The sequence below is a fragment of the Nansenia antarctica genome, assembly GCF_963989245.1.
Source record: "Nansenia antarctica genome assembly, chromosome: 5".
Classification (NCBI taxonomy): Eukaryota; Metazoa; Chordata; class Actinopteri; order Argentiniformes; family Microstomatidae; genus Nansenia; species Nansenia antarctica.
The window spans coordinates 15849238-15875565 of NC_137690.1; the positions used below are offsets into that span (position 1 = coordinate 15849238).

Consider the following 26328-nt stretch of genomic DNA (forward strand, 5'->3'; position numbering starts at 1 on the left):
CAGTTTGAACCTCTAAGGGGAGAGGGGGTGGGGGTTGTCAAGAGTGTTATTTGCTGTCGGTTAATGTTCCATCTCTCCTTGTGTCTACAGCAGAGGTCAGTAGAACAAAGTGTACCAACGTGTACCAATGCTTAATTTCTGTGACAACATTAATGTAATGTTGTTATAGTTGAGGAAATAATAAGACAAACACGACTATTGACATTTGAGACTATTTTGTTTCATTTGTAATGGATTTAGATGTTCTGAAAAGTGTACAGCTTTAGTGGAAGTTCTTTCTGCAAATCTGAGTAAACATTCGTCAGTAAAGTTAAACACTAACCAAATACTGCCCAGATTCATCTGTTAGGTTGGTATGTGTCAGCATCTGATCTGACAGAGAGCTTGCCCAGCTTAGGGTGTATTAATACTGGAAGTATAAATGGTTCAACTAAGAAAATGGATGTGTGGCCTTGGATAGACAGTATACTTACCACAGCGATGACAGGGATGAGGACCCCAAGGTTGCCTGCACTGCTTGATGCCTGAAGGAAGATGAAGAAGAATTACCAAAAAACTTTCCAAACAAATTTGTTGTGTGTGTGTGTGTGTGTGTGTCTCTGTCTGTGCATCCTACCTTCAGTGCGGGGCCCTTGTCTGAGGCCCTCTCACTGGCCCTCTTGCCCTCAAGGCCCAGTTGAACAAACAGTTCCAGTAGATTCACCATCAGCTCATCAACTAACACCTCCCCCTGCAGGTTGGCTGCGATATTGGCCAGAGCGTTTATCACTGCAAGGGAGCTGTATCTGTGGTAGGGATGCAGCACACCAAACCAAAAACATAAACAAGCAACAAAGACTAATGGTATCATTACCATTTGTGACAGGGTCAGGTAAAAAAAAAGTGCCAGGTAGGGGGGTCATTTTTCAGTTTTTGACAGATGATGAAAGGGCAGATTATAAGCTTTCAAATGAGTTTTGTTTTCATCATTCTCTCTATCTTTCTCACATGCTGAACAAACACACGCACACGCACACGCACACGCACACGCACACATAAAGCAGACAATACCCTTTGCTTCTCCACACAGACTAAGGAGTAGATCCACTGAGCATTCTTTATACAGTACATGGAAAGCAATGATTTAGCTAGATACTTAAATGATATACAGTATTTAGCTAATGCTAGTAACTATGCTAGTAACAGAGTAGCCTGCTAGTAAGAGAATGTATTTAGAAGGTGTTTTTATTTTATTTTTAATACATAGAGTGTTTATTTCAGATACTGTAGTGGAACGTATCCTCATGTCCAGTTAAGTGAAGTAGCCACCATCTTGTTACTTTGAACAACTACCATATGCCCCTGAAACCACCAGAAAACGCCCCCGAATGCATTCTTAAATTAGCTAGATTTGCTAACAAATTATAGGTATTCAGTGATCCTAAAACTGTGACAATTGCTGAGTTGCGGCCCTTCCAACCGGACTGTGTCACATTTAACATGAACAATACCAAAGCCACCTGTATTTGATGCCTGTTTTTTCTAGTTCTTGGTGAAGTAATAATAATAATCATAATAATAATAATAATAGCTTAGATTTAAATAGCGCCTTTCTCAAACCCACGGACGCTTAACAGATTTCATAGACAGACAGAACAGAAAAACAAAGCAAAGAAACAAAGACAACGAGAGTGACAAAACTAGACTAGAGGCCAAAGGCCTTACAGTAACACTGTACCTGTAGCCATGGTCTCTGTAGTCCTTGGTGGAAGAGTACACCACTGAGCTGGCCTTCACACTGATCTGTTGGAACAGGTTCCACACCTCCTGGTAGATGTATTGCTGTAACCCAGAGGATTGGGGGTAGGTGTTAGGGTTGGGGTGTGAGCGCATGTGTGTGTGTGTGTGTGTGTGTGTGTGTGTGTGTGTGTGTGTGTGTGTGTGTGTGTGTGTGCGTGTGCGTGTGCGTGTGCATGTGCGTGTGCGTGGAATAACTTACATTTCCAGTGATGACCATACAGCCCAGTTGGTCTATGATTAGTACGTCGAGCGGGGAAGGTGGCTGGCAGAACTTCTGCTGTAGGATCTGTAGGATGGGCTCCATGACTTTTGGAGTGTCTCTAAGAGCCACAGCGATGTGACCCAGTGCTCGGATGGTGTGGTCTGGGATCAGGTGGGCATCCCTAGGGTAGAGAGTGAGATGTGGTTGATCAGAGCATTTCGGTTGATGAAGTACATGGCAAGGTTTGTGTTTTTAAGACTTCAAAAACAAAAACAAATTGTTTACTTGTCACTCTCTTGGGAGATGTAGAGACGATTAGACAGGCTGGCCAAAAAGGCCTCCACTATCACTGGGTCCATAGTCAGACCGGCCTTTAGACACCTGAGAGAGAGAGAGAGAGAGAGAGAGAGAGAGAGAGAGAGAGAGAGAGAGAGAGAGAGAGAGAGAGAGAGAGAGAGAGAGAGAGAGAGAGAGAGAGACAGAGAGAGAGACAGAGAGAGAGACAGAGAGAGACAGAGAGAGAGAGACAGAGACAGAGACAGAGACAGAGACAGAGACAGAGACAGAGACAGAGACAGAGACAGAGACAGAGACAGAGACAGAGACAGAGACAGAGACAGAGACAGAGAGAGAGAGAGAGAGAGAGAGAGAGAGAGAGAGAGAAAATATATATAATTTCTGTTTTCCATCCAACACTTTCTTCTTCAGTTTGTGCCTACTGTGAGTGACCTGGGTAACAGGGCAGGGTGTGTCTTACCTGCATATGTTGTCTATGGAGATGTCCCGGAGCTGCTCGTACATAGAAGGCTGGTCCTTCCTGCTGTACAGCATGTTGAAGGTGGCCTGAGAATGCTCATTGGTCACATTGATCCTGATCTCTCCTGCCCCTAGACAAGAGTGTGAGAGAGAGATAGGGATGCTACGGTTGTACTTTCATAAACAACCTCTATTAAACCAGGAAGTACACTATTTTTATATAAAATCTATTAAAAAAATCTAATCTTACACGAAATCATAGCAGAGTAGTACAGCTGTGGTAATTCAAGTGTAACTGGTCCACACCTTAGGGCTTGGAATCAATAACTTGATTTGTCTTTTGATTAAGCGTAGCTGTGCTTCCACTAAGGTAATCAATCAGTAGATCTATAGATGTAATCTGATTGTGATGTGTGCCTTCACCAGGATCGACAGAGTCATCACACACAGACACAGACACACACACAGACACATACAAACACACACACACACACACACACACACACAGACACAGACACAGGCACACACACACACACACACACACACACACACACACACACACACACATCACTCTATGGTAACTCTCATTACCTAAACTGTCCAAACTGGATCAGGTAAACTGACTATCCCTGCAGCACCCCTGTACCCCTGTACCCCACCTTTCCTATTTGCATGGGGGTAATTGTGCTATGCTTGTTGGTGTTGCTATGGGAACCTGTGCTCTCTACAGGATGGAATTTACCAGTGCTGTATTGGCTGTGGTATTTATAGAGCTTGATGAGGACAGGGGACGGGACCACCAGGAAATCCCTGAGAGAGGTGGTGGCAGAGTGGGCAACTACTGGAAACCTCTCACACAGACGCCCCAGACCCTGTGTGTGAGAGAGAGAGAGAGAGAGAGAGAGAGAGAGAGAGAGAGAGAGAGAGAGAGAGAGAGAGAGAGAGAGAGAGAGAGAGAGAGAGAGAGAGAGAGACAGAGACAAAACAGACCTTTAATTTCAATGATCTGTTTTGCGTGTCTCCATCAAGTCTTGTTGTTATGTACAGAGCTAGTGAACGTTTCTTTCACTGCCTGGAGGAGAGAACTGCAGGGGCACGTGATGAGGAGGAAGAGAGAGACAGACAGAGGTTGGTAGAGTGCAGTACCTGCAGGCAGCAGATGAGGAGGGGCATGTGTGCTATGATGACTTTACTGGAAGTCTTGGACTGCAGCTTCTCTGACAGCTTAGTGCACAGGTTCTCAGCTCCTACAGCCGAAGAGAGGGAGAGGTGGATGTGTCGGCATCGCAAGTACTGACAATCTAGAGAAGTTGACACTTACAGTACAGTACAGTATAGAACACTATCTATTACTATCTATTTCGGTCCACCAAATGAGTCATTACCTTGTTCGTCTTTGATGGCCCACACCATGAGGTCAACACAGGCAGCGTTGGCTTGGCAACGGAGCTTGAGGGGGCTGGGCTCCCCTGGCAGCCCTTCTGCGTCGTGGAGAACCCTCTGCAGCTCTGATTGGCTGCTGCTGAACTGCTCCAGGACAAAGTCATGCACCTCACGCACAAACCCTGGATGCAGGGCTGGAATAGAGCAAGAGAGGGCTGTTATTACATGTGTATAACCACATTAAGGGGAGCGACTGGTAGGCGTTATACACATCATCTCACCTTTCATGTAATATAGGGTGTCCCTCAGCATTTTGAACACGCAGACGTAGAGAGGGTCACTGAAGGTTTTATAGTAGAGCTTAATACCAGGATTGGCCTGCCGATAATAAAAGAAAAGACACAGCATAAATATAATCTCTTGTGGCACAGTATGGTGAGATATATGGATACACAAGGCTGGTGTGTAGAGACATTAGGTCTACCTTTGTGACTTCCACCATGGTGGCGTCTAGTGTTTTTAGGAGCGAGTCAGACACAAACCGCTTCACCTGAACGTGGAAAAAAAGTAAGATTTTTTAAATGCAATTGTAATTATTTGTAATAATTGAAATATGGCCACATATGTCCTGCTGAAATATGGCAATAGACATCCATGCTACTAATGACAGTAGTAGGGCATGCATATTGTGTGGTGTGGTACTGTACCATGCTGAGGAGCTGTCTGAGGAGGTCTACAGGCACCTCCACCTCCCCCTCTCCTTCCCCCATGTAGAGAGGAGACATGGAGAAACTGGAGCTGACAGTGGAGAAGTAGTAGTCTGGGTTTACAGAGCTACTGTCTGGAAGATACGAGCCTGAAGAGAGGAAAGGGAGGGAGAGAAAAGAAAGAGAGAAAAGAACGAGAAAATAGGTGGTCAAGTTAAAATCAACACGCTCATCCCTGTCCTGTTTGACAGAGAAATCTAAAAGCACAGAGATATTCACAACACAAACTCTGCTTCACAACACAAAATCGAGACACTTCAGCCAAAAACACCCCAATATTTCGAGACCATCTGGCTGCAATTCTGTCTGGATTATGCAATGATTTTACGGTAATCTCCTGAAAAATGGTGTGCCTTCCTAACAGCTGAGCACACTGTTGTGCATGTCCACCCACACACCCACACCCACACTCACACCCACACCCACACACCTGACATTCCCAACCACAGTAAGCTCAACTAAACTAAACACACACATCAGTTTTAGTAGATGAGTGTTTCAGTAACTTGCAAATGTTGTAATTCAGATGCATTTATCTCATTGGCCTATTTTCATGCAGCTAATCAACTCTATCCAAGTGATTATTCAAGCTAGGTTTAATATGTATTTCTCAGTGGAGTGTATACTGGGCCAGTGAAAAAGCAATTACAGATCCTAAATTCTAACTGCACACAGTTTGATTAAGTGCTGTGAATGTTTTGATTCATCCCATATATTCCTCACTAATCATAGTGTTGTTCATACAGTATGTGTCTATGATGATTTAGTTTCACCTTCAAAGTAGTTCGCGCCAGAGGCTGTAGGGGAGCAGGGGGAGTGGCCTCCAGGGTCCGGACTGACCTATCAAACAACTCATTTTATCCAACAGCGTTCTTTCTCATATCACAATGTCAGTTCATGCAATACTTAGAGAATATCACCGTGGAAAGACTTTCCCAATGTTAAAATTAGACTAATAGTCCCACATTCACAGCTGAGAAAACACACACACACACACACACACCTGTGAGGAGGCGTCCGTGGGTGTGGCTGTACGTCTGCGTAGAGTATCACTGTCACGACACACTGTCAGCAGTGAGGATGGTAGGATGGAGCGGAAGTCATTGAAGGACCTTCGCCGCACACCTTCGGTTTCTTCGGTGACCAGTGGGGCCTTGGGGGATCCCAGTGGAAAAAGCTTGGACAGCAGAGCCTCCTCTGTGTTACTATAGCGACCAAATGCCCGGGTGACACCCAGCAGGCAAGGGACAAGATACCTGCACAGGTAGACTGGAGAGAAGTTAGTGGTTTGTCAGATTTGCCACTATCTCGAAAGTGTGTGTGTGTGTGTGTGTGTGTGTGTGTGTGTGTGTGTGTGTGTGTGTGTGTGTGTGTGTGTGTGTGTGTGTGTGTACCTTTATCATGGTTCTCGGGTGTCTGGCAGATTTCCTGAAGTCCCTGCATGACCTCCATGACAGCCTCCAGAATCTAAAGACACAGCAAAGGAAGTCAATCTTTAAATTTTGCTCATACTGTTAATTCCATGGGGCAGAAGAAAAGTTTATATTTTGAATGGATAATAAAGGTATTACATTCAATCTGAAAGACTTAACTCCCTAACTCACAACCCTGAACTGAAATGCTATAGTGTGACCAGCATTGAAATCCTGAGCTGTCCTGAGACCTGAAGTGAATAACACTGTAGCACCCTGAGGTGTAAGACAATAGCTCTCTGATCTGACCTGGGGCCTGGAGTCTGGGTCTCTCTGGGCCACATCTGCCAGCAGGGTCACCAGACAGAAGCTGAAATTCTCTGCTACAGGGAGAGACTCTGAGGGGGAGACGGAGAGAAACACAGACAGAGTTAAACAGAACAGGATTACTTACAGTAAGAACACAGAGAGAAGAACTGCAGAGTTAGAGAGAGAGAAAAAAGGGTCAGTCAAATGATCAAACAGTAAACACATGCAGGGCCTTATCAAAGGCTGATATGGCAGAATGAGACTTACGTCAGACTGCAATGACATTGAAAATATAATGTCAATACTACTCATATGCTGGATAGATGCCAATACAGTGTCACGACACTTTGACAATGCTAATATAATATAATAAGCCTGCAATGACAGTGGTAGAGGTTAATTCCTGATGAAAAATGCAGTACAGTGTTTCCCCTACCATTGCCTTGGGGGGGCGGGCCGCCCCCCTAACGGAACCCCCCGCCCCCCCAAGAAAGAGGAATTATTATGGGTATGTAGGTGGCAAGACCCTCCCCCGGGTATGTCGCAGGATCTTACCCCCTGGGGGGGGGGGGGGGGGGGGGGGGGGCATGCCACGGTCCATGCCACCCCCCCAAGGCAGCAAACCTAGGGGAAACACTGCAGTATACTAAGAGGATTGTCCATACCCTTCCCTTTCTTTCCCGAGCTCTCTTCGATCCATTGGACCCGTGGCAACCCTCTCAACAGGCCCAGCAGGTAGGAGACAAGTGTGTCTTTGTGCTGCCGGGGTAAAGCAACACAGTAAAGCACAGTGATACTTCTTAACACGTTGAACACACTTAACTCAACTTAAAAGGACCACAACTTACAGTAGATGAGCTGCTCTAAACTAATTGCCCCTAGTGGGACTAATAAAGCTGTTTGAATTGGATTGAATTAAATTGAACACACACACACACACACACACACACACACACACATGCATCCACGCACAGTATCTTAGTAGCAAAGTAAGATGTTAGAACTATAACTCTATGGGCCGGTTTCACAGACAAGGCTTAAGCCTAGTCCTGGACTAAATCACACTTTCAATGTAAAATCTCCATTGAAGATGCTTTTTAGTCCAGGATTAGGCTTAAGCCTTGTCTGTGAAACTGGCCCTAAGTATCTTAGTAGCAGAGTAAGATGTTACTATAACACTCTATTTGACTAAATAAAGGTTAAATAAGTATCTTAGTAGAACTCACTTGCGTTGGCCACGCTTTGCTTTATTTCTATCCAAAATGGTGGAGGAAACGAGTTGAATCTTCCCTTACTATAGTATTCTGAATCTGAACATGCAATGGATGGCCATGGCCATGTAGTGTGTTTGCTTTTTGGTTGAATGTAGCCTACTTAGTACTTCCTGTTAGACGGTCTAGATGAGAGTCTGCTAAATGACAAACATTTGAATGTAGTCAATGTACTGTCAAATGGAATGAGTGTGTGTGTGTGTGTGTGTGTGTGTGTGTGTGTGTGTGTGTGTGTGTGTGTGTGTACGCGCATGCTTGGGAGGATGTGTGTGTCTGTGGGAGGATTTATGCTTTCTCAAAGGTGTGTGCTGTGTAAGTCTCATGACTGAGAGACCTTACATAACGTGTCTTGTTGTGATGGATTTAGTAGCTTACACAGCCAGCACCACGTCTAATGGCAAGCTCCAACAGATTAAGGGAATGAGCTTACTGTGCTGATCAGTGTGGACTGGACTGAGATCGCTATTATTCACCTCATGAGGGAATGGCTGGTCGCTTAATCTGGCCGATGTGTTTGAAATAGGACTGTGCATTGAATAATTGGATTGGAATCTGCCCTATTAGTGTACATCAGCTCAGGTTGGCCCACAGTGTAATCTTGGGAATTAAACATTCAGGATGATGGACATCGAATTACCAATTCTGTTCTACAAAATATTTATGCTTGCATTTGTAAACATCAATCTACTGAGCATATCCCTGACCACCTACCTGCAGATCAGATTCCACTAGGAACACAGCGAGTGCGATAACAGCGTCTCTGCGCCGCACATCGAGAGTGAACACACCCCGTACCTCCACAGGGCACATGCATTGTAGCTTCTGGACCTGAGAGAGACCAGGGGCATACAAGTCAGCAGCACGGCAACACGGCAACAGGGCAACCAGCACTGAGGTCAGGTCAGGCACTCACCTACCATGCTGAGACCAGTTGTACTGGCAACAGCAGTACAGGCATAGAGGCTGGAGTCAGACAAGACCTGATGTGGCTTGCCCACATGTTATGGTGTCTAACACCACATGGAGCCATACCATATCAGGGCAGCTGTCAAATAAAGCATTGGCTCAGCTCTTACTCAATTTAAATCTGCACACCCTAAGTAGTCTTCTCAAAGTGGGCAGGAAAGCAGCAGACCTTGGCTATCCACCGGAAACTGGACAAATGGGGTGTTAGGTGTTGAGGTGTAACCTACCTATGCAAACTCACGCTGTCTTTCAACAATCTCTATTCTACTGAAGAAGTGAGCACTGCTCATACGTTTTTGTTTGATGATTCAAGAGATAACCGATGTTTGCTGATATGCTAAACTGCCATAAACGGGACAGGGAGTTGATTAAGCCAACTATCAATAGTTTGTTGGGCGACATTGATCATTGACAACGAGTGTATTGTATTGGTGACACGTATTTTTTGGACAGGTTATTTATTTGGCGAATTATTCTTTACAAAAAGTTCTGTCGTCACTTCCATAGCATCTTCAACCACAGAAAGAAAGTGGTGCTGGACAAACAGGCTATAGCCTATATATAGCAATTAACGGTTGAATTTGACGGGTTTTATGATGGTATTGACAAATACTGTTGCTATTTAGTATTTTCAAAGACCGCGGTTTACGGTATAACCATATAACCACCCAACCCTAATTGATGCCATTGCTATGCATCATATCCGTTTAAATTGAATTATTTCCATGTTTAATTCAGAGAGGAAAGCGCAACTTTACTGCATTTGAACACTAGTACAACTGAAGACGTCATGGGTGAGTCTTCCTCTGACAACTCAACACCAGTACCTGTTTGACTGCAGTGCGCAATACTTGGAGGCAGCCTCGGGTAGCATCTATTAACATGCAAATTGAGAACTTTCAACTACTTCCCAGGCAACTACTAACTTCCATGTGTGACATTAGAATTGGTGAACGATTACACTGACTCACCCAGGTGAAATAAATCTGGCATGCCACACTGACACCTGTCAAATGGATCACCGATACAATGTAACCACCGCCTGCGGAAGTGTTGAAACACTTGTTCAACTTAACCACTGCATATCTGTTTCAGATTCAGTGAAAAGGTTGACGTTGAATTATTTCTCACCTTTTCAACCGGTGCGGGTAGGTGTGTCGCTAACGAGCGGGCTAGGGACAGAACTGTGTTGAAATAAAAGCCTCTCGTTCCTCCTCCCTGCGCCGACATGTTTACCTCACCATCCGAGCGAGAACGAAAATTCCGAGGGGAAAGCAGAGTCGTGGAGACGTGAGCTGCAGTACGGCGAGTCTGAGAGGACAAACAGAACAACATACATACAGCTGTGGGATTATGTGGATCTATGTGGTGAAAGTATGGAATTCAGTGAGAGTGTCATTGTGTCATATTTTGAGGTATTTTTGTTTTATTCTTCACTAAATTCACTAAATACATTTCGTGTCTCGTTTCTACGACAAAATGTGTCATAAACGCTGTCAAATGTATGAAGCGTACTTATGGAGCTATTTTAGTGCCATCAGAAATTGAATTGTATTTTGAGAACTGAATTGCATTTTGAGTAAAACTGAATTGTATTTAGAGAACTGAATTGTATTTTGAGAAAAAACGAATTGTATTTAGAGAAACTGAATTTGAAAACTGAATGAAAATAATGAAAACTGAATTGAATACAATTCAATCTGTCGAATACAATTCAGTTTGTGCTCAGATTCAATTCAATCTGTCAAATACAATTCAGATCTGTGAAATACAATTCAATTTGTGCTCATATTCAATTCAATCTGTCAAATACAATTCAATTTCTGATGGCACTAAAATAGCTCCATACATACTTGCAACGTCACTAAAACGTGACAGGAAGCTGTTGTCTCTGGAGATACCAGCCGAGCTAGTCAGCTGAGCTCGAACAACAACCTTTCACCAGACCCCGATCAGAGGTACGTGTGTCTCTCCTGAAAGTTAAATGCTTTATTATTACTAACTTAACTACTTTTACTTGCGTATATGTTATTGTTTAAGGAGTAGAGTGTTGTGTTGATGTGGGTATGGCCATCGCGGGGTGTGGTTAAGTTAAGCTAGCTAGCTGTCATTGTAGCCAGCTGTGTTGTCAGGTCGTGTCATTTGAGCAGAAATATAGCTGCTGTGTCTGTTTCACACAAAGAAGTGTAGGTCATTTATTTTCCCACTATTGCTCTCCCCCATTTGGATGGCACGTGTATATTATTATTGTAATTCGTTTGTCAAAGTAGGCTAAATGCTGAGTTGAATCAGTTGAGTTTAACAACTTTTTGTGTGCTATCTAACCACAACACTAGTGCTGCCAGTTCATTCATATGAATAAATAGTGCTTTTCTAGACACTCAACGTTTTACAAACTGAAAGGATCGAGTAGTAATAATAAAAAGAAACAAAAAATCAATAAAAAGAAAGTATAGGGGTCTAATACATTTTTAGATTACTAATCTAAATCGAAGTGTCTTTGTAGGACAATCTTATTCTACTCTGTATACTGCAATTACACCTAGATTTATCTACTCTGTATACTGCAATTACACCTAGATTTATCTACTCTGTATACTGGAATTACACCTAGATTTCAGGCGGCGAACAAGCAACGCCAGCGTCCTCTCTCAACCGGCATTTTTTGAGAAAAAAACGTAGCTACTAGTTTGAATGAACATGGCTTAGCACTGTGCAATTTCAATACTGTCCATTACTGACCATTAACACATCATATCTCCTTAAAGGATGGCGTACCCCAAATCCCACAACCCGTTTGCAGATGATGATGAGCAGGAGGCGTGTGGGTCGAGTAGGGGATTTGACGATCCCGATGATGGGATGACTGAGGCGGAGAGGAAGCAAAGATACTTACAACAGGAAGTGATGCGTACAGCCAAGTCAGCCGTGGACAGCAGCCATCGCTCGCTAGGTCTCATCTACGAGTCAGAGAAGATGGGCACTGAGACTGCAGAAGTATGTCTTATAAAGCAATAGATTTCACCAGGAGCTCATTCTCTTAAGAGCGTCCAGTGTAAAAAATAAAATGTGAGAACTGGAATCAATTTCTTATATTGTTGATTTGAGAATTGAGTCCTCTTTAGCTGAAATCAGCTGGGAAACACAGAACAACATCAGACTTCCTCACTCTCTCTACCTCTCTTTGTCTCTCCCTTCTTTTATCCCTCTCTTTAGGAGCTGATGCGTCAAGGGGAGGCTCTGAAGAGGACAGAGAGGATGGTGGACAACATGGACCAGGACCTGAAGACCAGCCAGAGGCATATCAACAGCATCAAGAGTGTGTGGGGAGGCATGGTCAACTACTTCAAGGCCAAGCCTGAGACCACCAAGCCCCCACCAGAACAGCCAACTCCCTACCAGCCCAGCAGCAAGTAAGGCTCAGTCCCAAACACTCCACTGTTCCACTCCACTATAACCATTAGTCTCTGGTTAGATCATGAAGTGTATAAATGCATTAGTGTATGCTCAAAGATAATGACTGCTTGGTCCTCTCTATATTGCTTTGAAACACTGCCTTTCTAAGTGTTGGCTATTTCATATGTCAGATTGCAGAACGCAATGTCTCATAGTAAAGCCCACGAGGATAAGTACCAGGAGAGCCACCCTAACCTGAGAAAACTGGACACTGGAGGTAAGAGTCCACACTGGAGCCGCAGAACAAGAGCACACTGATGATCCTTTTGACTGTGTTTATCATTCAGAAACTCATTTCATCCTGTGTTTATAATTTGTTAGGATTCGGAGCCTCCGCATCGTTTGATGACAGCTCGTCCAGTCAGAATGGTTACCCTCAGAACAAACAGCTTAGAGCTGCCCACCAGACGCTGGACAACAATTTAGGTGAGAACATCCTGGGTGTTTTTCAACGTCGCTAAAGGAAAATCCAGACTTACTTTTGTTAAGTCTTGTGGGATTTGCCAAAATAAGCCTGGATGTTTTGATAAATCTGATGAATATGTTGGATGTTTTGATACATTTGATGAATAAGCCTGGATTTTCTGACGTTGATGGAATACCCCCCAGGATGGAAACTCTTGTTGACATTTCAGCAACAAGATTTATTTTTTATTTTTTATTTTTTATAAAGAAGTCGCCAATAAAGTCTCCTTTAAATCCCTTTGTTTATGTTTTTCTTTAGTATATAGGCCCAGAGGATTAGTCCCATCAGTTTAGCTTTGTTTTCATGTCATTGTAACATGGCCACCTGTCCCCCTATGCAGATGACATGTGCCTGGGCCTGGGCAGACTAAAGAACCTGGGGCTGGGCCTCCAGTCTGAGATTGAGGATCAGGACGCCTCTCTGGACAATCTGCTGGGCAAGGTGGACAAGATGGACCTCAAGATTAACAACACCAATCAGCAGTTAAAAAATCTCAAGTAAAAGACTGTAACATGAACACTGAGACTCAACAGAGACACAGAGAGAGACAGGTCAACTCATCTTCACAAAGTTTTAAAGCAACTCTGTATGCACGTGTGTGTGAGAGAGTGTGAGCGTGAGAAATGTAAGCAGTGTCCTTAATTGTATAATTAAATGTTGATGATTGTGCTTTGTGATGATTAGAAGTAAAGATTCTTGGATCTATGTGTACTGGGATCATTAAGATTTAATGTACTGGGGTTTTTCATGGCCAAATCCACCACAATTCAGTTAATTGAATTGAAGATCCTCAAGGTAAAACTGACCAATTCAGAAATTTAATTTTAGTTTAGTTTATAGTTTAATGGACAGTCCCCATTAATTAACTATGCAGTAAATGGAGCAGCTTTAGCCTACTTGGCTAATTTCCAGCTGTAGTCCCCAGCAAGTTGTCAATATGCACTCTAAAATACATATGAATGTATCTATTGAACCGACTGGATTGAAATGGAGTTAGCACTAACTCTGGTTGGTGTGTCCCCTATCCAAATAAATGAGTGTTTGAACAAAGTGTTTGGTCTACACTGGAATATTGAGTTGTTTTGTTTTCCTGATTGTTTCTCCTGTGATAGCACACCCAGTTCCCCCGATTACCTTGTATAAAAACACACTGCCCTGTCACCTCTCTGAATCTCTGACCTTATGAAATGTACAAGAACCGTAATTTGTCCTCAGCTTTCAGGAGAATCAAGTTCCAGTAACCTCTGCCTTACTATGTATAATATATATTGTATATTATCCACGTGATTTAGTTTTATTCTGTGCCATGGTGTCTTACTGTAATCTCACAACAACACAAGTGATCATTTATGGACTGATTTGCAATGTGTGAAATTGGAATCGCCTCCTTTCTTTGCTCTTTCTTATTTGCTTTCTTTTCTTTTTTCCTTTTATGAAATTGTCATCATCAATTTGTGTGTAACTTATTTGTGATGTGAATGAGGAGGATGTGTAAGAGATAATGTGAATATGCTTTGTGATAACAACAAGCAATACAAATTAAATAAACATTGTAGTCTTCTTTATTATTGTCTGTATGAATGCACATGAATACAGTATGAAACACAACTGTTATGTCACATTGACACACAAATTGTTGAAATATAAATGAAATGAATAACTGACTGGAAACTTTGTGTCTTTGTAGATCCCTTTTTTTAAAGTTACTTGCCTATATATAAATGTACATTACCTATACATTATCTTAGATAGTACAGTACAGTAGTATCCAGCTAAACAATGTCTTGAGTGTTTTAATGTAGTATGTGCAACTTCTTCAGATATTACATATTGGGCCGGTTTCACAGACAAGGCTTAAGCCTAATCCTAGACTAAAAAACATCTTCAATGGAGATTTTACATTGAAAGTGTGATTTAGTCCAGGACTAGGCTTAAGCCTTGTCTCTGAAACCGGCCCATTGTGTGTTAAACAAGTGAGTTTGCATACCATTTATGCTGCTGAGTAGTCTGCAATTTCCCTGAACAACATGTAGAGACACAAAGTCACCGCTAGATGGCCCCATTGTTGTGACAAACTAGTAGGACAGTCCGGTCAGAGATTGGTAGTGACTTGACAACATGATGCTTGAGAAACATTTGAATGAATGTCTGACTGAATTCAAGAAACAACATTGACAATGTCCCTTGAATCCTCAGAGCATCCTTTTGATACTTGAAATGTTGACCATAACCATAGGTATCACTACTCGTGAGCTGTCATCTTTTTTCCTATAGCTACTATAGGAATGAGATCAGAAGTTTGAATAATTCATAATCACAGTGAGGAGTCTTGTATTGAACTATGACAACACCCTAAAGCACTCGACCAATAATGATGGGGAATGTTTATTAATCTTTCACCATGATTCCTTCTGGCCAGTGTCTGTTTACAGCTAGGCCTGTTGTGTACCAGCTGTGATCCTCTCTTCTCCCTGTGTGGACTGCAGGGCCCACTGCTTATTCATTATCATTCCTTCGTGTGAGGCCATCTGCTTCTGCAGATGCAACAAGCTCTCATTAGAACGGCCTGCTAAATACAGTAGACACACACACACACAAACAAACAAACACAACACAGGCACAGGGAAGGTTACACCACACACACATTTACACACACAACAACAGCAGACGTGAGGAAGGTGTGGCAACACCTACTACACACACACACACACACACACACACACACACACACACACACACAGATGCCATCTGTAGTCAACAGGGATCAATAGGGGGTGGGGTGGGGGGGTGCATGTTACTAGGTGGTAGTGGCAGTGGCACTGTACGCCACTAACCGGCGGAAGTCTTCCCCCGTGTTTCCCCCCGCATGTTCCCTCCACGCCAGGCCGTTAGGGCTTTGAACAGCTGCCCTGTCGAAAGCAAACAGTGACCACGCTGCGACAAAGGCCGCCAGTGCTGGAATGCCCCTCTTTTCAGTAGGTGTAATCCCAGAACACACTGCTGTCGGAGCCCATCAGGCACTGGGCCAGAGATGGGCCTTCCTGCCCATTGGAAAGCAGGCTAGCGTCAGGGGCAGGGCCGCCATAGGGGTAAAGCCTGCTTCAGAGGGCCATGGACTGACAGGCTGACAGCACCAGTCTATTGCCACTGTTGTAGATAGAGAAAATAAAGAGTTGTGCTGACTGAGGGGAGTTCAGGGAGGAGAGAGAGAGGGATGAGGGAGGGGGAGTGGGGTGATAGTAAAAAGGGAGGGGCTGCGGTGGGTGAGGGAGGGGCAGGGGTGGGTGAGGGAGGGGCTGAGGTCCAAGTGCCTGAGAACTCTGGGGACTGGAGTACAGTGTTATGTGGAAGGTGCTATATGAATCGCTATTGGAGTGGGGGTAATAAATCCTTCATACTTTATTGATTGCATTGTCAATATTTTGGTGACCTGACATTGTAACCTGGGGGTGGAGGTGGCACTGGTTTAACATGTGGTGGACTGATATGTTATATGTTACGTCATAGCTCAAACAGTGGCCTGAGCAGTGATGTCTTCTATAAACATTAGAGAGAGTTATAACCTTTAAGGGTCAGTGTCAGGACCAGGCTGCTGTGGTCAGTGTCAACACCTTTTGGCATTCCCCTGGTGCTCAACAAACTGGGCCGCAGCGTACGGTATATCACCTCAATAAGGGAGGAAATGAGGTGAACTGTCAAAGGCTGCATCTCAGGTAGCCACTTTCCCTCCATCTGCACAGATCTGAGAGAGACAAGATGGGTTTAAGAAATATTAATAGATACCTGTTGAGATTCTGGGTAAACCTGTCTAGTTATTTCACGTCAGTGCAGACGAAGGATAAGAGAGAAGGAGGTGAAGCCATTTTGGCATTATTAAGATACACCCTGGGTTATGGACAAATAATGCATTAAGGTTTAACATGGGGCCACTCAGTACGGCCTGATGGGTCTTCATCAAAACATCTCTCCTACGGTTACATCATCTGACAGTTACATGTAAAAACAAACAAAACGAGTGACATGATTACCTCACATGTATCTGTGACACACAGTAGCAATCATCAGGAATTATCGGTCCATTTGCACCACAGGGAATGTCAAGAACGCAACAAAATATGTGTTGATGTATATACGTGCTGTTATACTGTTATGTGCATATGGCTGGACTCTGCTTTAAACCATAATTGATGCGTGCATGTAAACGGTTAAGTACCTGGTGTGGTCAGACCATAGGGATATACTTAGGAAGGATGGAGAACAGCAGGTAATGTTCACACAGGTAATTGCTAGGAAGGAGCAAGCAGACAGTCTTTGATGATATTCTGAATGGTGGTAGGGAGCGAACCAGTCACAGGATGCTACAAGAACAGAAATGTGGAAAAACATTGACCTTCTCTTGGTCTAAGAGAACAATATTATACATTATATATATATATATATATATATATATATACTGCTCTAGGGTTAAGGAGAATCGCATTTAGAATAAAGCATTAAAGCTTGAATAAATCCTCAAATTACAAAACATGACAGGAGACAGAACGGTTACAGTCAGAATATTTGTTTATTTTCCGATGGACAGTGTACAAGATAATGTGGTGCTGCGCTACTACTTTATGATCGCTTCATTAAAAATAAATAAACACACACACACAGAGAAGACAAGGGGGTCGGGTCTACAGACACAGAGACCCTGTTCCAATACTTGGAAAATGCATCCTTCCTTCCTCCCTTACTTGACAATCAGTGATCTGCATGTGATTGGAGTAAAAGCAAGGAATTAATTCAACAACACTCTAAACCATGCTTCCACTGGCACTCAGCAGTCACCCGTCAGTACTACTAAAGCAGCGGCCCTGCGCTCCACTTTCACCTGTCCAACCTTCTCAGATCTGTGATTACGTCAGTTAAGGGAGGAAGGAGGGATGTTTAATCTTGATATCTAAACAGGGCCAGAGATGTGGGAGTGGGTCTACTGGGTCTAGTGACTGACCCTTTCCCTCTGGTCAGGAATGTGGACAATAGTGATTTATATCTGACACCTGTTAGATGAGAAGCGGGAGGAGGAAATGGAGGAGGAGAGGGAGGAGAGGAGAGCAGGGTCAGACGGACACATATGTCTGTCCCAGAGGGTCCCAGGAGGTGAGGTGGAGAGGGACAGCTCTACTCATGAGCTATGGACGTCCGGTCATTATTATCTGGCCTCCCTAGCAAGTCTGGATCCAACTGAATCCATACAGGACAGGGGCCCATCCAGGACAGGTCCATGTCCAAATTCTCTTAAATGGCTCTTTTTCCTCTCATACATGATAACTGATGGCTAAAAGGATTGGATGGGTTCAACTCCACTGATGCTTTAAGCGATCAAGTCGTTGACCATGAGATGAGACCAGGCAACAGTGTCTACACAGTATAACTGAAGACTATCTAAAATGAGGCCAAGGTTTCCATTCTAAACCCCTGAGATTCAGGAGCTCAGTCCTGGTGATCAATTCTTGATTTGTAGATGTGGACAGAGAACGATCAAAAAAGGTTAACAATGGGAACAACATGATACGAAACACAAATATTGAAGCAGGGGTGCTCCAGTCTAGGAGATACATTTTGGAAATAGAACTGTTTCTTATCAAACTACCCCATGCGTATGACAACTTGTCATTGTCCTACCAAATAAGGAAGAGTATTGGTATACTGTTGCTGAATATAGAAGCAGTAAGGTACCCAGACTACCAAATGGTGAGTGAGAACCATGAACCCACTGGTGAGTTGAAGCTTATTTCTAGTGGGTCGTTAGTCTGGGTTGTAGCTGGAAACATTGGTAGACGTGGAGGGACACTGGAGCATTCATACACAAAACTATTGTAGACACATGTACATATAGTACACACATAAAAGTAGAAAATGTATAAAGCAAAATAATATATTTATATATTTATACATTATGCATAATCAAATGCAGCTGCATTCATGGAGGTAGATAGCAAAGTTTCAAGAGGTAAAAAGGCATATAGACATTGTTGTGCTTTGGAGGAGAAAGGGTACAAATTCTTGTGGCTGTAGTATATAGGTATATAATGTATGTGTGTGTGTGTGTGTGTGTGTTTTTGTGTGCTTATTAGAAAGAGTGTATACAGTATATGAGGTGAGAGAGAAAAGTGGCAGGAAACTGCTGATCTCCATGAGTCACCCCTCCAGTAACCTGTGATGGAGGGGTCCGGGTCGGCTGGCTGGGTTCCCATTGGTTGAGCAGGAGCTGTTAGGGGCAACCATGTCCCTGCGTAGGGTGGTTTGGCATGACGGCTCACACAAACAGTACAGAGTAGGGGGGACACCGACAGCCCTCAGAGGAAGACTCCCGCACCCAGGTGCCATGACAACCAGGGACTGATGCTGCCGTCCAGAACGTTCTGAAAACATAATTCAGTTATGTGACAACTTCTATCATATTGCAGATATACTGTATATGACAGGTAGAAGGAAATTGTTATTGTAAGGTGTGTGACTCACCTGGTGCTTTGTATGCCGTCCCCGCCACAGCGGTCTGTGGTTGCCATGGCGTCACTCTGACACTCAGTACAGACAAGCCTCTCTCTCACCAGCTGGGCACTCCACAGACTGAGCTTACACGCTGCACTGGCCTGCTTCACTCGCAGATACACACAGTAACTAGACAGAGAGGGAGGGAGAGAGAGAGGGTTACCCAAATACAGCAACTGGAGAAAGAGAGAAGGGGAGACAGGCAGACAGACTGGAGCTGGTCATTCTTAAAGCCTTGATAAAACCCATACAGCAGCTCTATACTTGGAGACCTCATCTGCAAGACAGTACACTGAGTCAGGAACTTGATGTTTTACAAACAGCCCTTCACTCTCCTAGCCAAAACACACAGCTGGTCCCTTAGATTACAGAAGAAAACCAAGCCGCTATCCTGTCTGTCTGGGTCAGAACCAAACGCCCCCACCCAGCCTCCCACTAAAGGTTCATCTTGTCCTTTTGGGCCCAGCCAAAATGGCTCATGTGCCCTTCAGATATGCCCCTGTTTACTTCACCACGCAGAACACTACCAGATGTCGTAAGTATTGTAGAGAAACTGTATAGACCCCGTTTGAACACTTTGAATATGCATCCCTCTTTTCTCTCCCCCTTGAAGTAATCAGTGATCTGACACATCTGCGATGTGATTGATCAGTAAATACTGTACATCCAGGAAAGGAAGATGGAAGGTTGCATTTGAAAAGTATACCAACAGGGTCAGGGTCACCCCCTATCTGCAGGGTGAGTCTGTTATGTACCTTTAGGACCAGTCCTCCTTGAACTATTTTCTCTTGTAGGACTTAATCGCTCAGTATTTCCACATTATATTTGTTTTGTCTCTGCCTCCCTCAGTTGTGACTAAGCAGCATCCAGAACAGAATGTTTTGTGCAGTGAAACATGAATCCTACTACCAAAAAGCCACTCTGGGGGGATTCGGAACACCTCCCCCCACCCTCCACACACACACACACACACACACACACACACACACACACACACACACACACACACACACACACACACATGAGATTTCCTTAACATCTTTTCTTTTTCTTTCTTCCTTTCATTAGGCTTTAGCTTGTTCATGCAGAACCTAATCTAATACCCAGTCCTCCCCCTAGGAACATCCCACACACAGTGATGGCAATCACACACACACACACACACACACACACACACACACACACACAAACAAATTGCTTCTAAATTGTACAGAATGTTTTTGTTTCAAACACAATTTAGCCCAGTTGTGCATAACACTTTTACTACACAATGAAAAGTAAGTATATTGAGAGCAATATACTGTACATTCAGCAACTCTGGATCTACTAATAATATTCCATCCATTTACCCTTCATTAAATCTTGAATCTCTCGTGTTTAATGAGTAATATAAAATGGGATTGAGAGGGAAGACCCAGTCATGCAGTATTAGTCCATCCCTTTAATCACAAATGAGAATACAGTTGACCTGGTCACAGAGATTAGGGAGGTGGGGGGTTAAGAATGATTTCACACCCCCTAGTCCAGATTAACACCATTACAGTGTCTAATTTCCTGGGTCACCCTCTAGAACACGGGTGGGAATGTGTCGCTACACTAGATGTGTGTGTGTCTATGAATGAATGAATGAATGAATGGTCTTTATTGTCATTGATATAGTACAGGTACCAAACAACGAAATTTGGGAGGGGTGGCTCCCCTGGTGCTAGGAAAGAAAAAAACTAAAAAAACAAGAAGGGAAAGGAGCTGGTTTACATAAATAAAGGCTATGTACACTATCCACTATACTATACTATACAAATAAAACACTGTGCTGTGTAGGACAGTGTGTGAGTGTGTGTGTGTGTGTGTGTGTGTGTGTGTGTGTGGTGTATGTGTGTGTGTGTGTGTGTGTGTGTGTGTGTGTGTGTGTGTGTGTGCGTGTATGTGTGTGTGTGTGTGTGTGTGTGTGTGTGTGTGTGTGTGTGCATGTGTGTGTGTGTGTGTGTGTGTGTGTGTGTGTGTGTGTGTGTGTGTGTGTGTGTGAAATCACGGTAAGACTCATGTCATCCAGGGCTAATGGATCCCATTCGTGTGAGTAATGCAGCTACAGTCCTCCAATGCTTCAGTCAAAACAAAGATATCCGATGTCAACTTCAATCTGGTTGAGAGGCTTTCCGCTCTCATCTCTGGAAACTAGGCTTGATTTGCGTTCCCTGGCGTCTGATTGTTCCAGTGTAAACCCCATCCACAATCAACTCAGATTAAACATTGTTCACCTCTCACATTACTGGGCTGAGGTCAGCTCATCAGGCAAATATTCAATGACAGGGTCTTATCTTTGACAGCCAAAACTATTTCAAGACTTGGTTTGCATGTCAAGGAAACCTTGGCCGTGTCTTGTCTCTCCCTTTCTTGTTATTCTTAAAATGGCTTTTGAAAGAGAGTCAAAACTATAAAGGAGACAAATTGATACCAGCTAAACAATTTGGAGAGCATTCAATTTAGGTGTTCCAGGCGAGTAATCAACTGACTTGGAGAGAACTACTGTTGTATAAGGCAACCTCTCATGGTCTGTATGAACAATGGGAAGGAACACTTCAGACCTGGGAAGCCAACTAGCCAAAAGGTTCAGTGCCAGTTTATTGGGTGCATCTCAGCAGTCTGATGTTACCTTCTCTCCTCTCCTCATCTCCTTTCCTTAATCCTTTCCTTAATGACGTGAAATAACTAGATTGGTGAAACCTGATTGCAAATACCGGTAGGTATCAACAGGCATTCACCATATTGTTTACACCTATCATATGTTATATCCTGTATATCAGTGCAGATGAAGGAAAGGAGATAAAGAGAGGAAACCATTTTAAACTATTGAGATGTATCCTTTTGTGCTTGTAAGGGATCCTACCTGGGCTTCTCTTCTTTCATTAGCATGTGTGGTCGTCTCCAGGGGTCCTTGAAGTTTCTCTTGAATGAGTCAGGCAGGATTTTGGCCACCTCTGAGAAGGAAAGGGGCAACAATTAAACCCACTCATCTGAACTTCAAGGACCATAAGAGAACATCTATGGAAAACACACACACACACACACACACACACACACACCTGGTTAAATTGGGGAATTCAATTTGAATGTCTGAAATGGACAACTTGCTGCAAAACATTTTGCCCAATGGAGATAATTGAGACTCTTTGTAGTGTTTGTGATTTGCATATTCAATTTGCTAGGTCATTTAAAAGTGAGAAATTAAGAACCAAATTAACAGGTTCAGCCGTTTACAATGACTCATGTTTTAATTAACTTGTGGGAACTTTACTAAAGTCTGATGTTTTATTGCCAGGAAAGTTATTCTAGTCTGGGACTTGGCACTTGGATCTGAAATAGTGCAGCTGTTGAAGATAAAGCTTTAACACAAGCAACATGTGTTCAAATGCTTGTAACCATGATTGTAGTAGACTGTTGACTGACAAACTGTCATCAAGTGTGCCTCTGAGAATATTGAGATTAAATGTAAAATTACAAAGAGACTTATGAACACATGAACACATGAACACACACACACACACACATGCACACGTACACAAACACACACACGCACAGGCACAGGCACACACACACACACACACACACACACACACACACACACACACACACACACACACCTTACCTTTGGCGGAGCTGCATATGGAGTTGTGTCCAAAGCATCCTCTACGTTGTTTGAGGTCCGGGCAGGGTGTGCCACCATTTCTAGGGGGAATGGTTACTAGGCGACCCCTCTCGGTGCTGCCCACCCCACATGGTGACGTACAGGGGGACCAGGGACCCCAGGAGCCCACTACACAGTCAATGGCTGCTGGGGAGAGAGAGACAGACAGATCAGCAGAGGGATGGAGAGAGAGAGCGAGAGAGAGAGAGAGAGAGAGAGAGAGAGAGAGAGAGAGAGAGAGAGAGAGAGAGAGAAAGAGAGAGAGAGAAAAATATTTGGAGGAGCGGATAAAAGAAAGGTAAGCAAGACCTATCAACGGCTGCAATGGAGGACAAGGAGGAGGAGAGAGAGAGAAAAAGACCAGGAGAGGAGGTAACAATACCCTAACCAGAATTCTAACTTGCAAACACAGCATCCCTCTTTCTCAGACACAGCCAAACACGCATGCACACACGTACGCACACACACACGCACACACACACACACACACACACACACACACACACACACCTATACACACACACAGAGGGGAAGGAAGTTGACGGAACGCATGACCAAAGTACTAATTATCGTCTTAGATAAAGGCCAGTAGTACAGGAAATGATCTTCTCTGCAGAGCTCTCTCTCTCTCTGTGTCACACACACACACACACACACATACACACAAAAAGGGCAACGCTTGGAGCAATTTCCTCCACAACACAGCTGTCTCACACACACTTAACATGTACAGTATATACACAGATGCACACACAGGTTCAGCCCATGTGTGTGGTGTGGAGACACCTGGAGTCCTGGCTAAGTCCTTCTGGGTGTGGGGGGTCGTTTGAAGTCGCAACACACACAAGAGGGCAGGGAATCAGCTGCTGAAGGGTTACATGAACCACCACTGAACGTTACCCATGATCTTGGGTAATGTTTACAAAGCAAAACATGTTCAGGTCTGTAACAAGTAGTGTACAGTTTCCCTTTAAAAATTTTATGAATGTGGACCAGGAGAAAATAGTTTTACAGCCTGCTATTATCAATCATTCTCCGTGTTCACATGTGTACTTGTTGTTTGTGCTGCTACAAATCGGGAGTATACAGTAGGTAAAGGAGGGAGAGAAAGAAGGGAGAGAAACAGAGAGGAGGAGAGAGATAAAACCATGGAGTTTGACAGCAAGAAAATAAACACACACACACACACACAATCCACTGAGGTGTGTGACAGAGATCGGTCATTACCATCTGCTAATCTCTATAGAGGAGACTATCACACCCCAGGTAAACATATGGGAGAGGGAACCTCTATGAAAAGTGGTCCTGTTCCATTTCCAGGGACAAGGTTACAAAAAACAGGCTACATGTGTATGAGACCCAGAGGACACCAGTATCATACACAGAGGTGACTTGAATTTGTGTGGGCACACATATATACATACACACACACACACACACACACACACACACACACGCACATCAAAGCTCCAATGTAACCTGTTATGGTGGGGGGAGGAGACAGGGTGTAGTTAGATGGCTGCTCTGATCAAAGCTAGCAGTTTCCCATATGTCCAAAGTAATCAAGCCTGGCTTAGCCAGACAGAGCTGTAATGCTAGCAGACAGGCCTGTGTTCAGGCCTGTTACAAGAGCAACACACCTCATAAACAAGTCAACGTAGTCAGACCCAGACCCAGACCCAAACCCAGACTCACAGTAAAATGTCACAGCAAAGTGGAGTTGGTCTTGGAAATAAATTCTCCTGTGCAATAAGTGTGGAGAGGTTTAATACTAAAGAACAGTGTATAGTATAGTGGAGGCAGGTGCGCACAGCTTGAACTTCACGACTCTACAGCAGCATAGCCAATTGTAAAGTTATAGAGAATGAGACGATAAATATACCATAACTGGATCTAATCCCCTTCTCTCTCTAATCTTTCTCTCTCAGCCCATATGCCCCCGCTGGCACACCACTATGAGAGTGTGTGTGTGTGTGTGTGTGTGTGTGTGTGTGTGTGTGTGTGTGTGTGCGTGTGTGTGTGTGTGTGTGTATGTGTGTGCGTGTGAGTGTGTGTGTGTGAGTGAGTGTGTGGCCGTGTGTGTGCGTGTGCGTGTGCGTGTGTGTGTGTGTGTGTGTGTGTGTGTGTGTAAGAGTGAGAGAAAAAGAGCGAGAGTATGTGTGTGACAGAGAGAGTGAGAGAGAGAATAAGTGAGTGAGTAAAGGTGAGAAAGCAAGCAAGAGAGAGAGAGAGAGAGAGTGAGCAAGAGACGGAGAGAGTGACAGAGAGAACCAGGCCTTTACTTTCAAAGTGCCGCCCGTTCCGTTCATTCCCATGGTCCCGTTGGGGGTTTGTCTGTCTCAGTGACACGGGCGATACACAAAGCCACTGTGGAATCTCTGCATTCCTACGCATTAGTGCTGCCCACCTGACACTCGCCTTTCCCAGATACACCCCCCTTCAGTACTACACACACACACACACACACACACACACACCCACACACACACCCCCACACACTAGCGCGCTCCTGAATTCCACACACACATATATACATACTGTACACACACAGCAACAAATGCCTTTCCCAGCTCCCACTGTACTCCCAAACATCCTTCTTCAACACTCCGAACCCCTGGCCAAGGAACCTCATGTTTGATAAAGGTCCAGTTTGTACATTTATGCTTTAAAATAGTGGTAAATAGCCATTGTAAATTGATAGCACTCATGGAAGGAGATCGCATGATAAAGAATGTTTGTTGAAGAGTGCTGTGTCTGTCCAGAAAAGGTGCTTTCTAAAATCTAGTATCATGGCCAAGTACTACCTTTACGTACAATGTGTGTTTTGCTGCTATTAAACACTTGTGATTTCCAGTGTCACCAAAGAGGGCAGCAACGTGAAGAAAAAAAAACATGCTACACTTTTAAGGCTATTAAGACCTATTCTATAACACCTATACTGCTGACTACCATAACTCAACATGATGTTTCATGCATCTCCTCTCTGCCTTTCTAGCTCCAGTCCTTTCCAACTCACAGGCCAGCCTAGACAATGTTCCTCAAATTCTCCTCTCCTCTACTCTTCAGGAGGAAACACCAGTGCAGGCAGAACTTTAATGCTGAGGGCAGGCAAATAGGCTGTGGGGGCTGAAAAGGTCAACTGGTTCCCGCACCCAAGGGGAGACCAAGGGGCTTTTACCTCCCTGACACACACACACACACGCACGCACGCACGCACGCACACACACACACACACACACACACACACACACACACACACACACAGAGCTTAGTGTGGGGCTGCTGTAGGTCTCACCCCTGAGCCACCAGGGGTCACAAGGTAATTAGCTAACTGTGGTG

At 44.0% G+C, this 26328-nt stretch overlaps 3 protein-coding genes across 7 annotated transcripts in view; 1 reads left to right on the forward strand and 2 right to left on the reverse strand.

Moving 5' to 3' along the window:
- The window catches only part of pi4kab (phosphatidylinositol 4-kinase, catalytic, alpha b), a 29938-nt gene extending 21234 nt beyond the window's left edge, over positions 1-8704 (reverse strand). For 2 of the 5 annotated variants that reach the window (XM_080531278.1, XM_080531279.1), the window contains exons 1-18: positions 8591-8704; positions 7274-7367; positions 6609-6697; positions 6282-6354; positions 5891-6156; positions 5661-5727; positions 4828-4976; positions 4605-4670; positions 4402-4498; positions 4123-4314; positions 3884-3984; positions 3480-3609; positions 2739-2868; positions 2267-2362; positions 1979-2162; positions 1718-1821; positions 617-785; positions 474-524 (exon numbers count right to left, since the gene is read on the reverse strand). In XM_080531278.1, coding sequence (XP_080387404.1) covers positions 474-524; positions 617-785; positions 1718-1821; positions 1979-2162; positions 2267-2362; positions 2739-2868; positions 3480-3609; positions 3884-3984; positions 4123-4314; positions 4402-4498; positions 4605-4670; positions 4828-4976; positions 5661-5727; positions 5891-6156; positions 6282-6354; positions 6609-6697; positions 7274-7367; positions 8591-8689 — 2157 coding nt within the window. In that variant the 5' untranslated portion in view covers positions 8690-8704. Of the gene's footprint in view, positions 1-473; positions 525-616; positions 786-1717; positions 1822-1978; positions 2163-2266; positions 2363-2738; positions 2869-3479; positions 3610-3883; positions 3985-4122; positions 4315-4401; positions 4499-4604; positions 4671-4827; positions 4977-5660; positions 5728-5872; positions 6157-6281; positions 6355-6608; positions 6698-7273; positions 7376-8586 lie in introns of all 5 variants that reach the window. The other 3 variants (XM_080531280.1, XM_080531276.1, XM_080531277.1) reach the window with 3 other exon arrangements.
- A 2056-nt stretch (positions 8705-10760) lies between these two features.
- snap29 (synaptosome associated protein 29) lies at positions 10761-14346 on the forward strand. The gene is made up of 6 exons (XM_080531153.1): positions 10761-10803; positions 11614-11842; positions 12062-12258; positions 12433-12518; positions 12623-12727; positions 13108-14346. Exons 2-6 carry the CDS (start codon positions 11615-11617, stop codon positions 13266-13268), a joined length of 777 nt encoding a protein of 258 aa, XP_080387279.1. The 5' UTR covers positions 10761-10803; position 11614; the 3' UTR covers positions 13269-14346.
- A 4722-nt stretch (positions 14347-19068) lies between these two features.
- LOC308157213 (somatomedin-B and thrombospondin type-1 domain-containing protein) overlaps positions 19069-26328 on the reverse strand; it is a gene marked incomplete at both ends in the record, with an annotated part of 15006 nt that continues 7746 nt past the window's right edge. Inside the window, 4 exons of the mRNA XM_080530723.1 lie at positions 19069-19174; positions 19275-19433; positions 22192-22282; positions 22951-23136. Coding sequence (XP_080386849.1) covers positions 19069-19174; positions 19275-19433; positions 22192-22282; positions 22951-23136 — 542 coding nt within the window. The remainder of the gene's footprint in view (positions 19175-19274; positions 19434-22191; positions 22283-22950; positions 23137-26328) is intronic.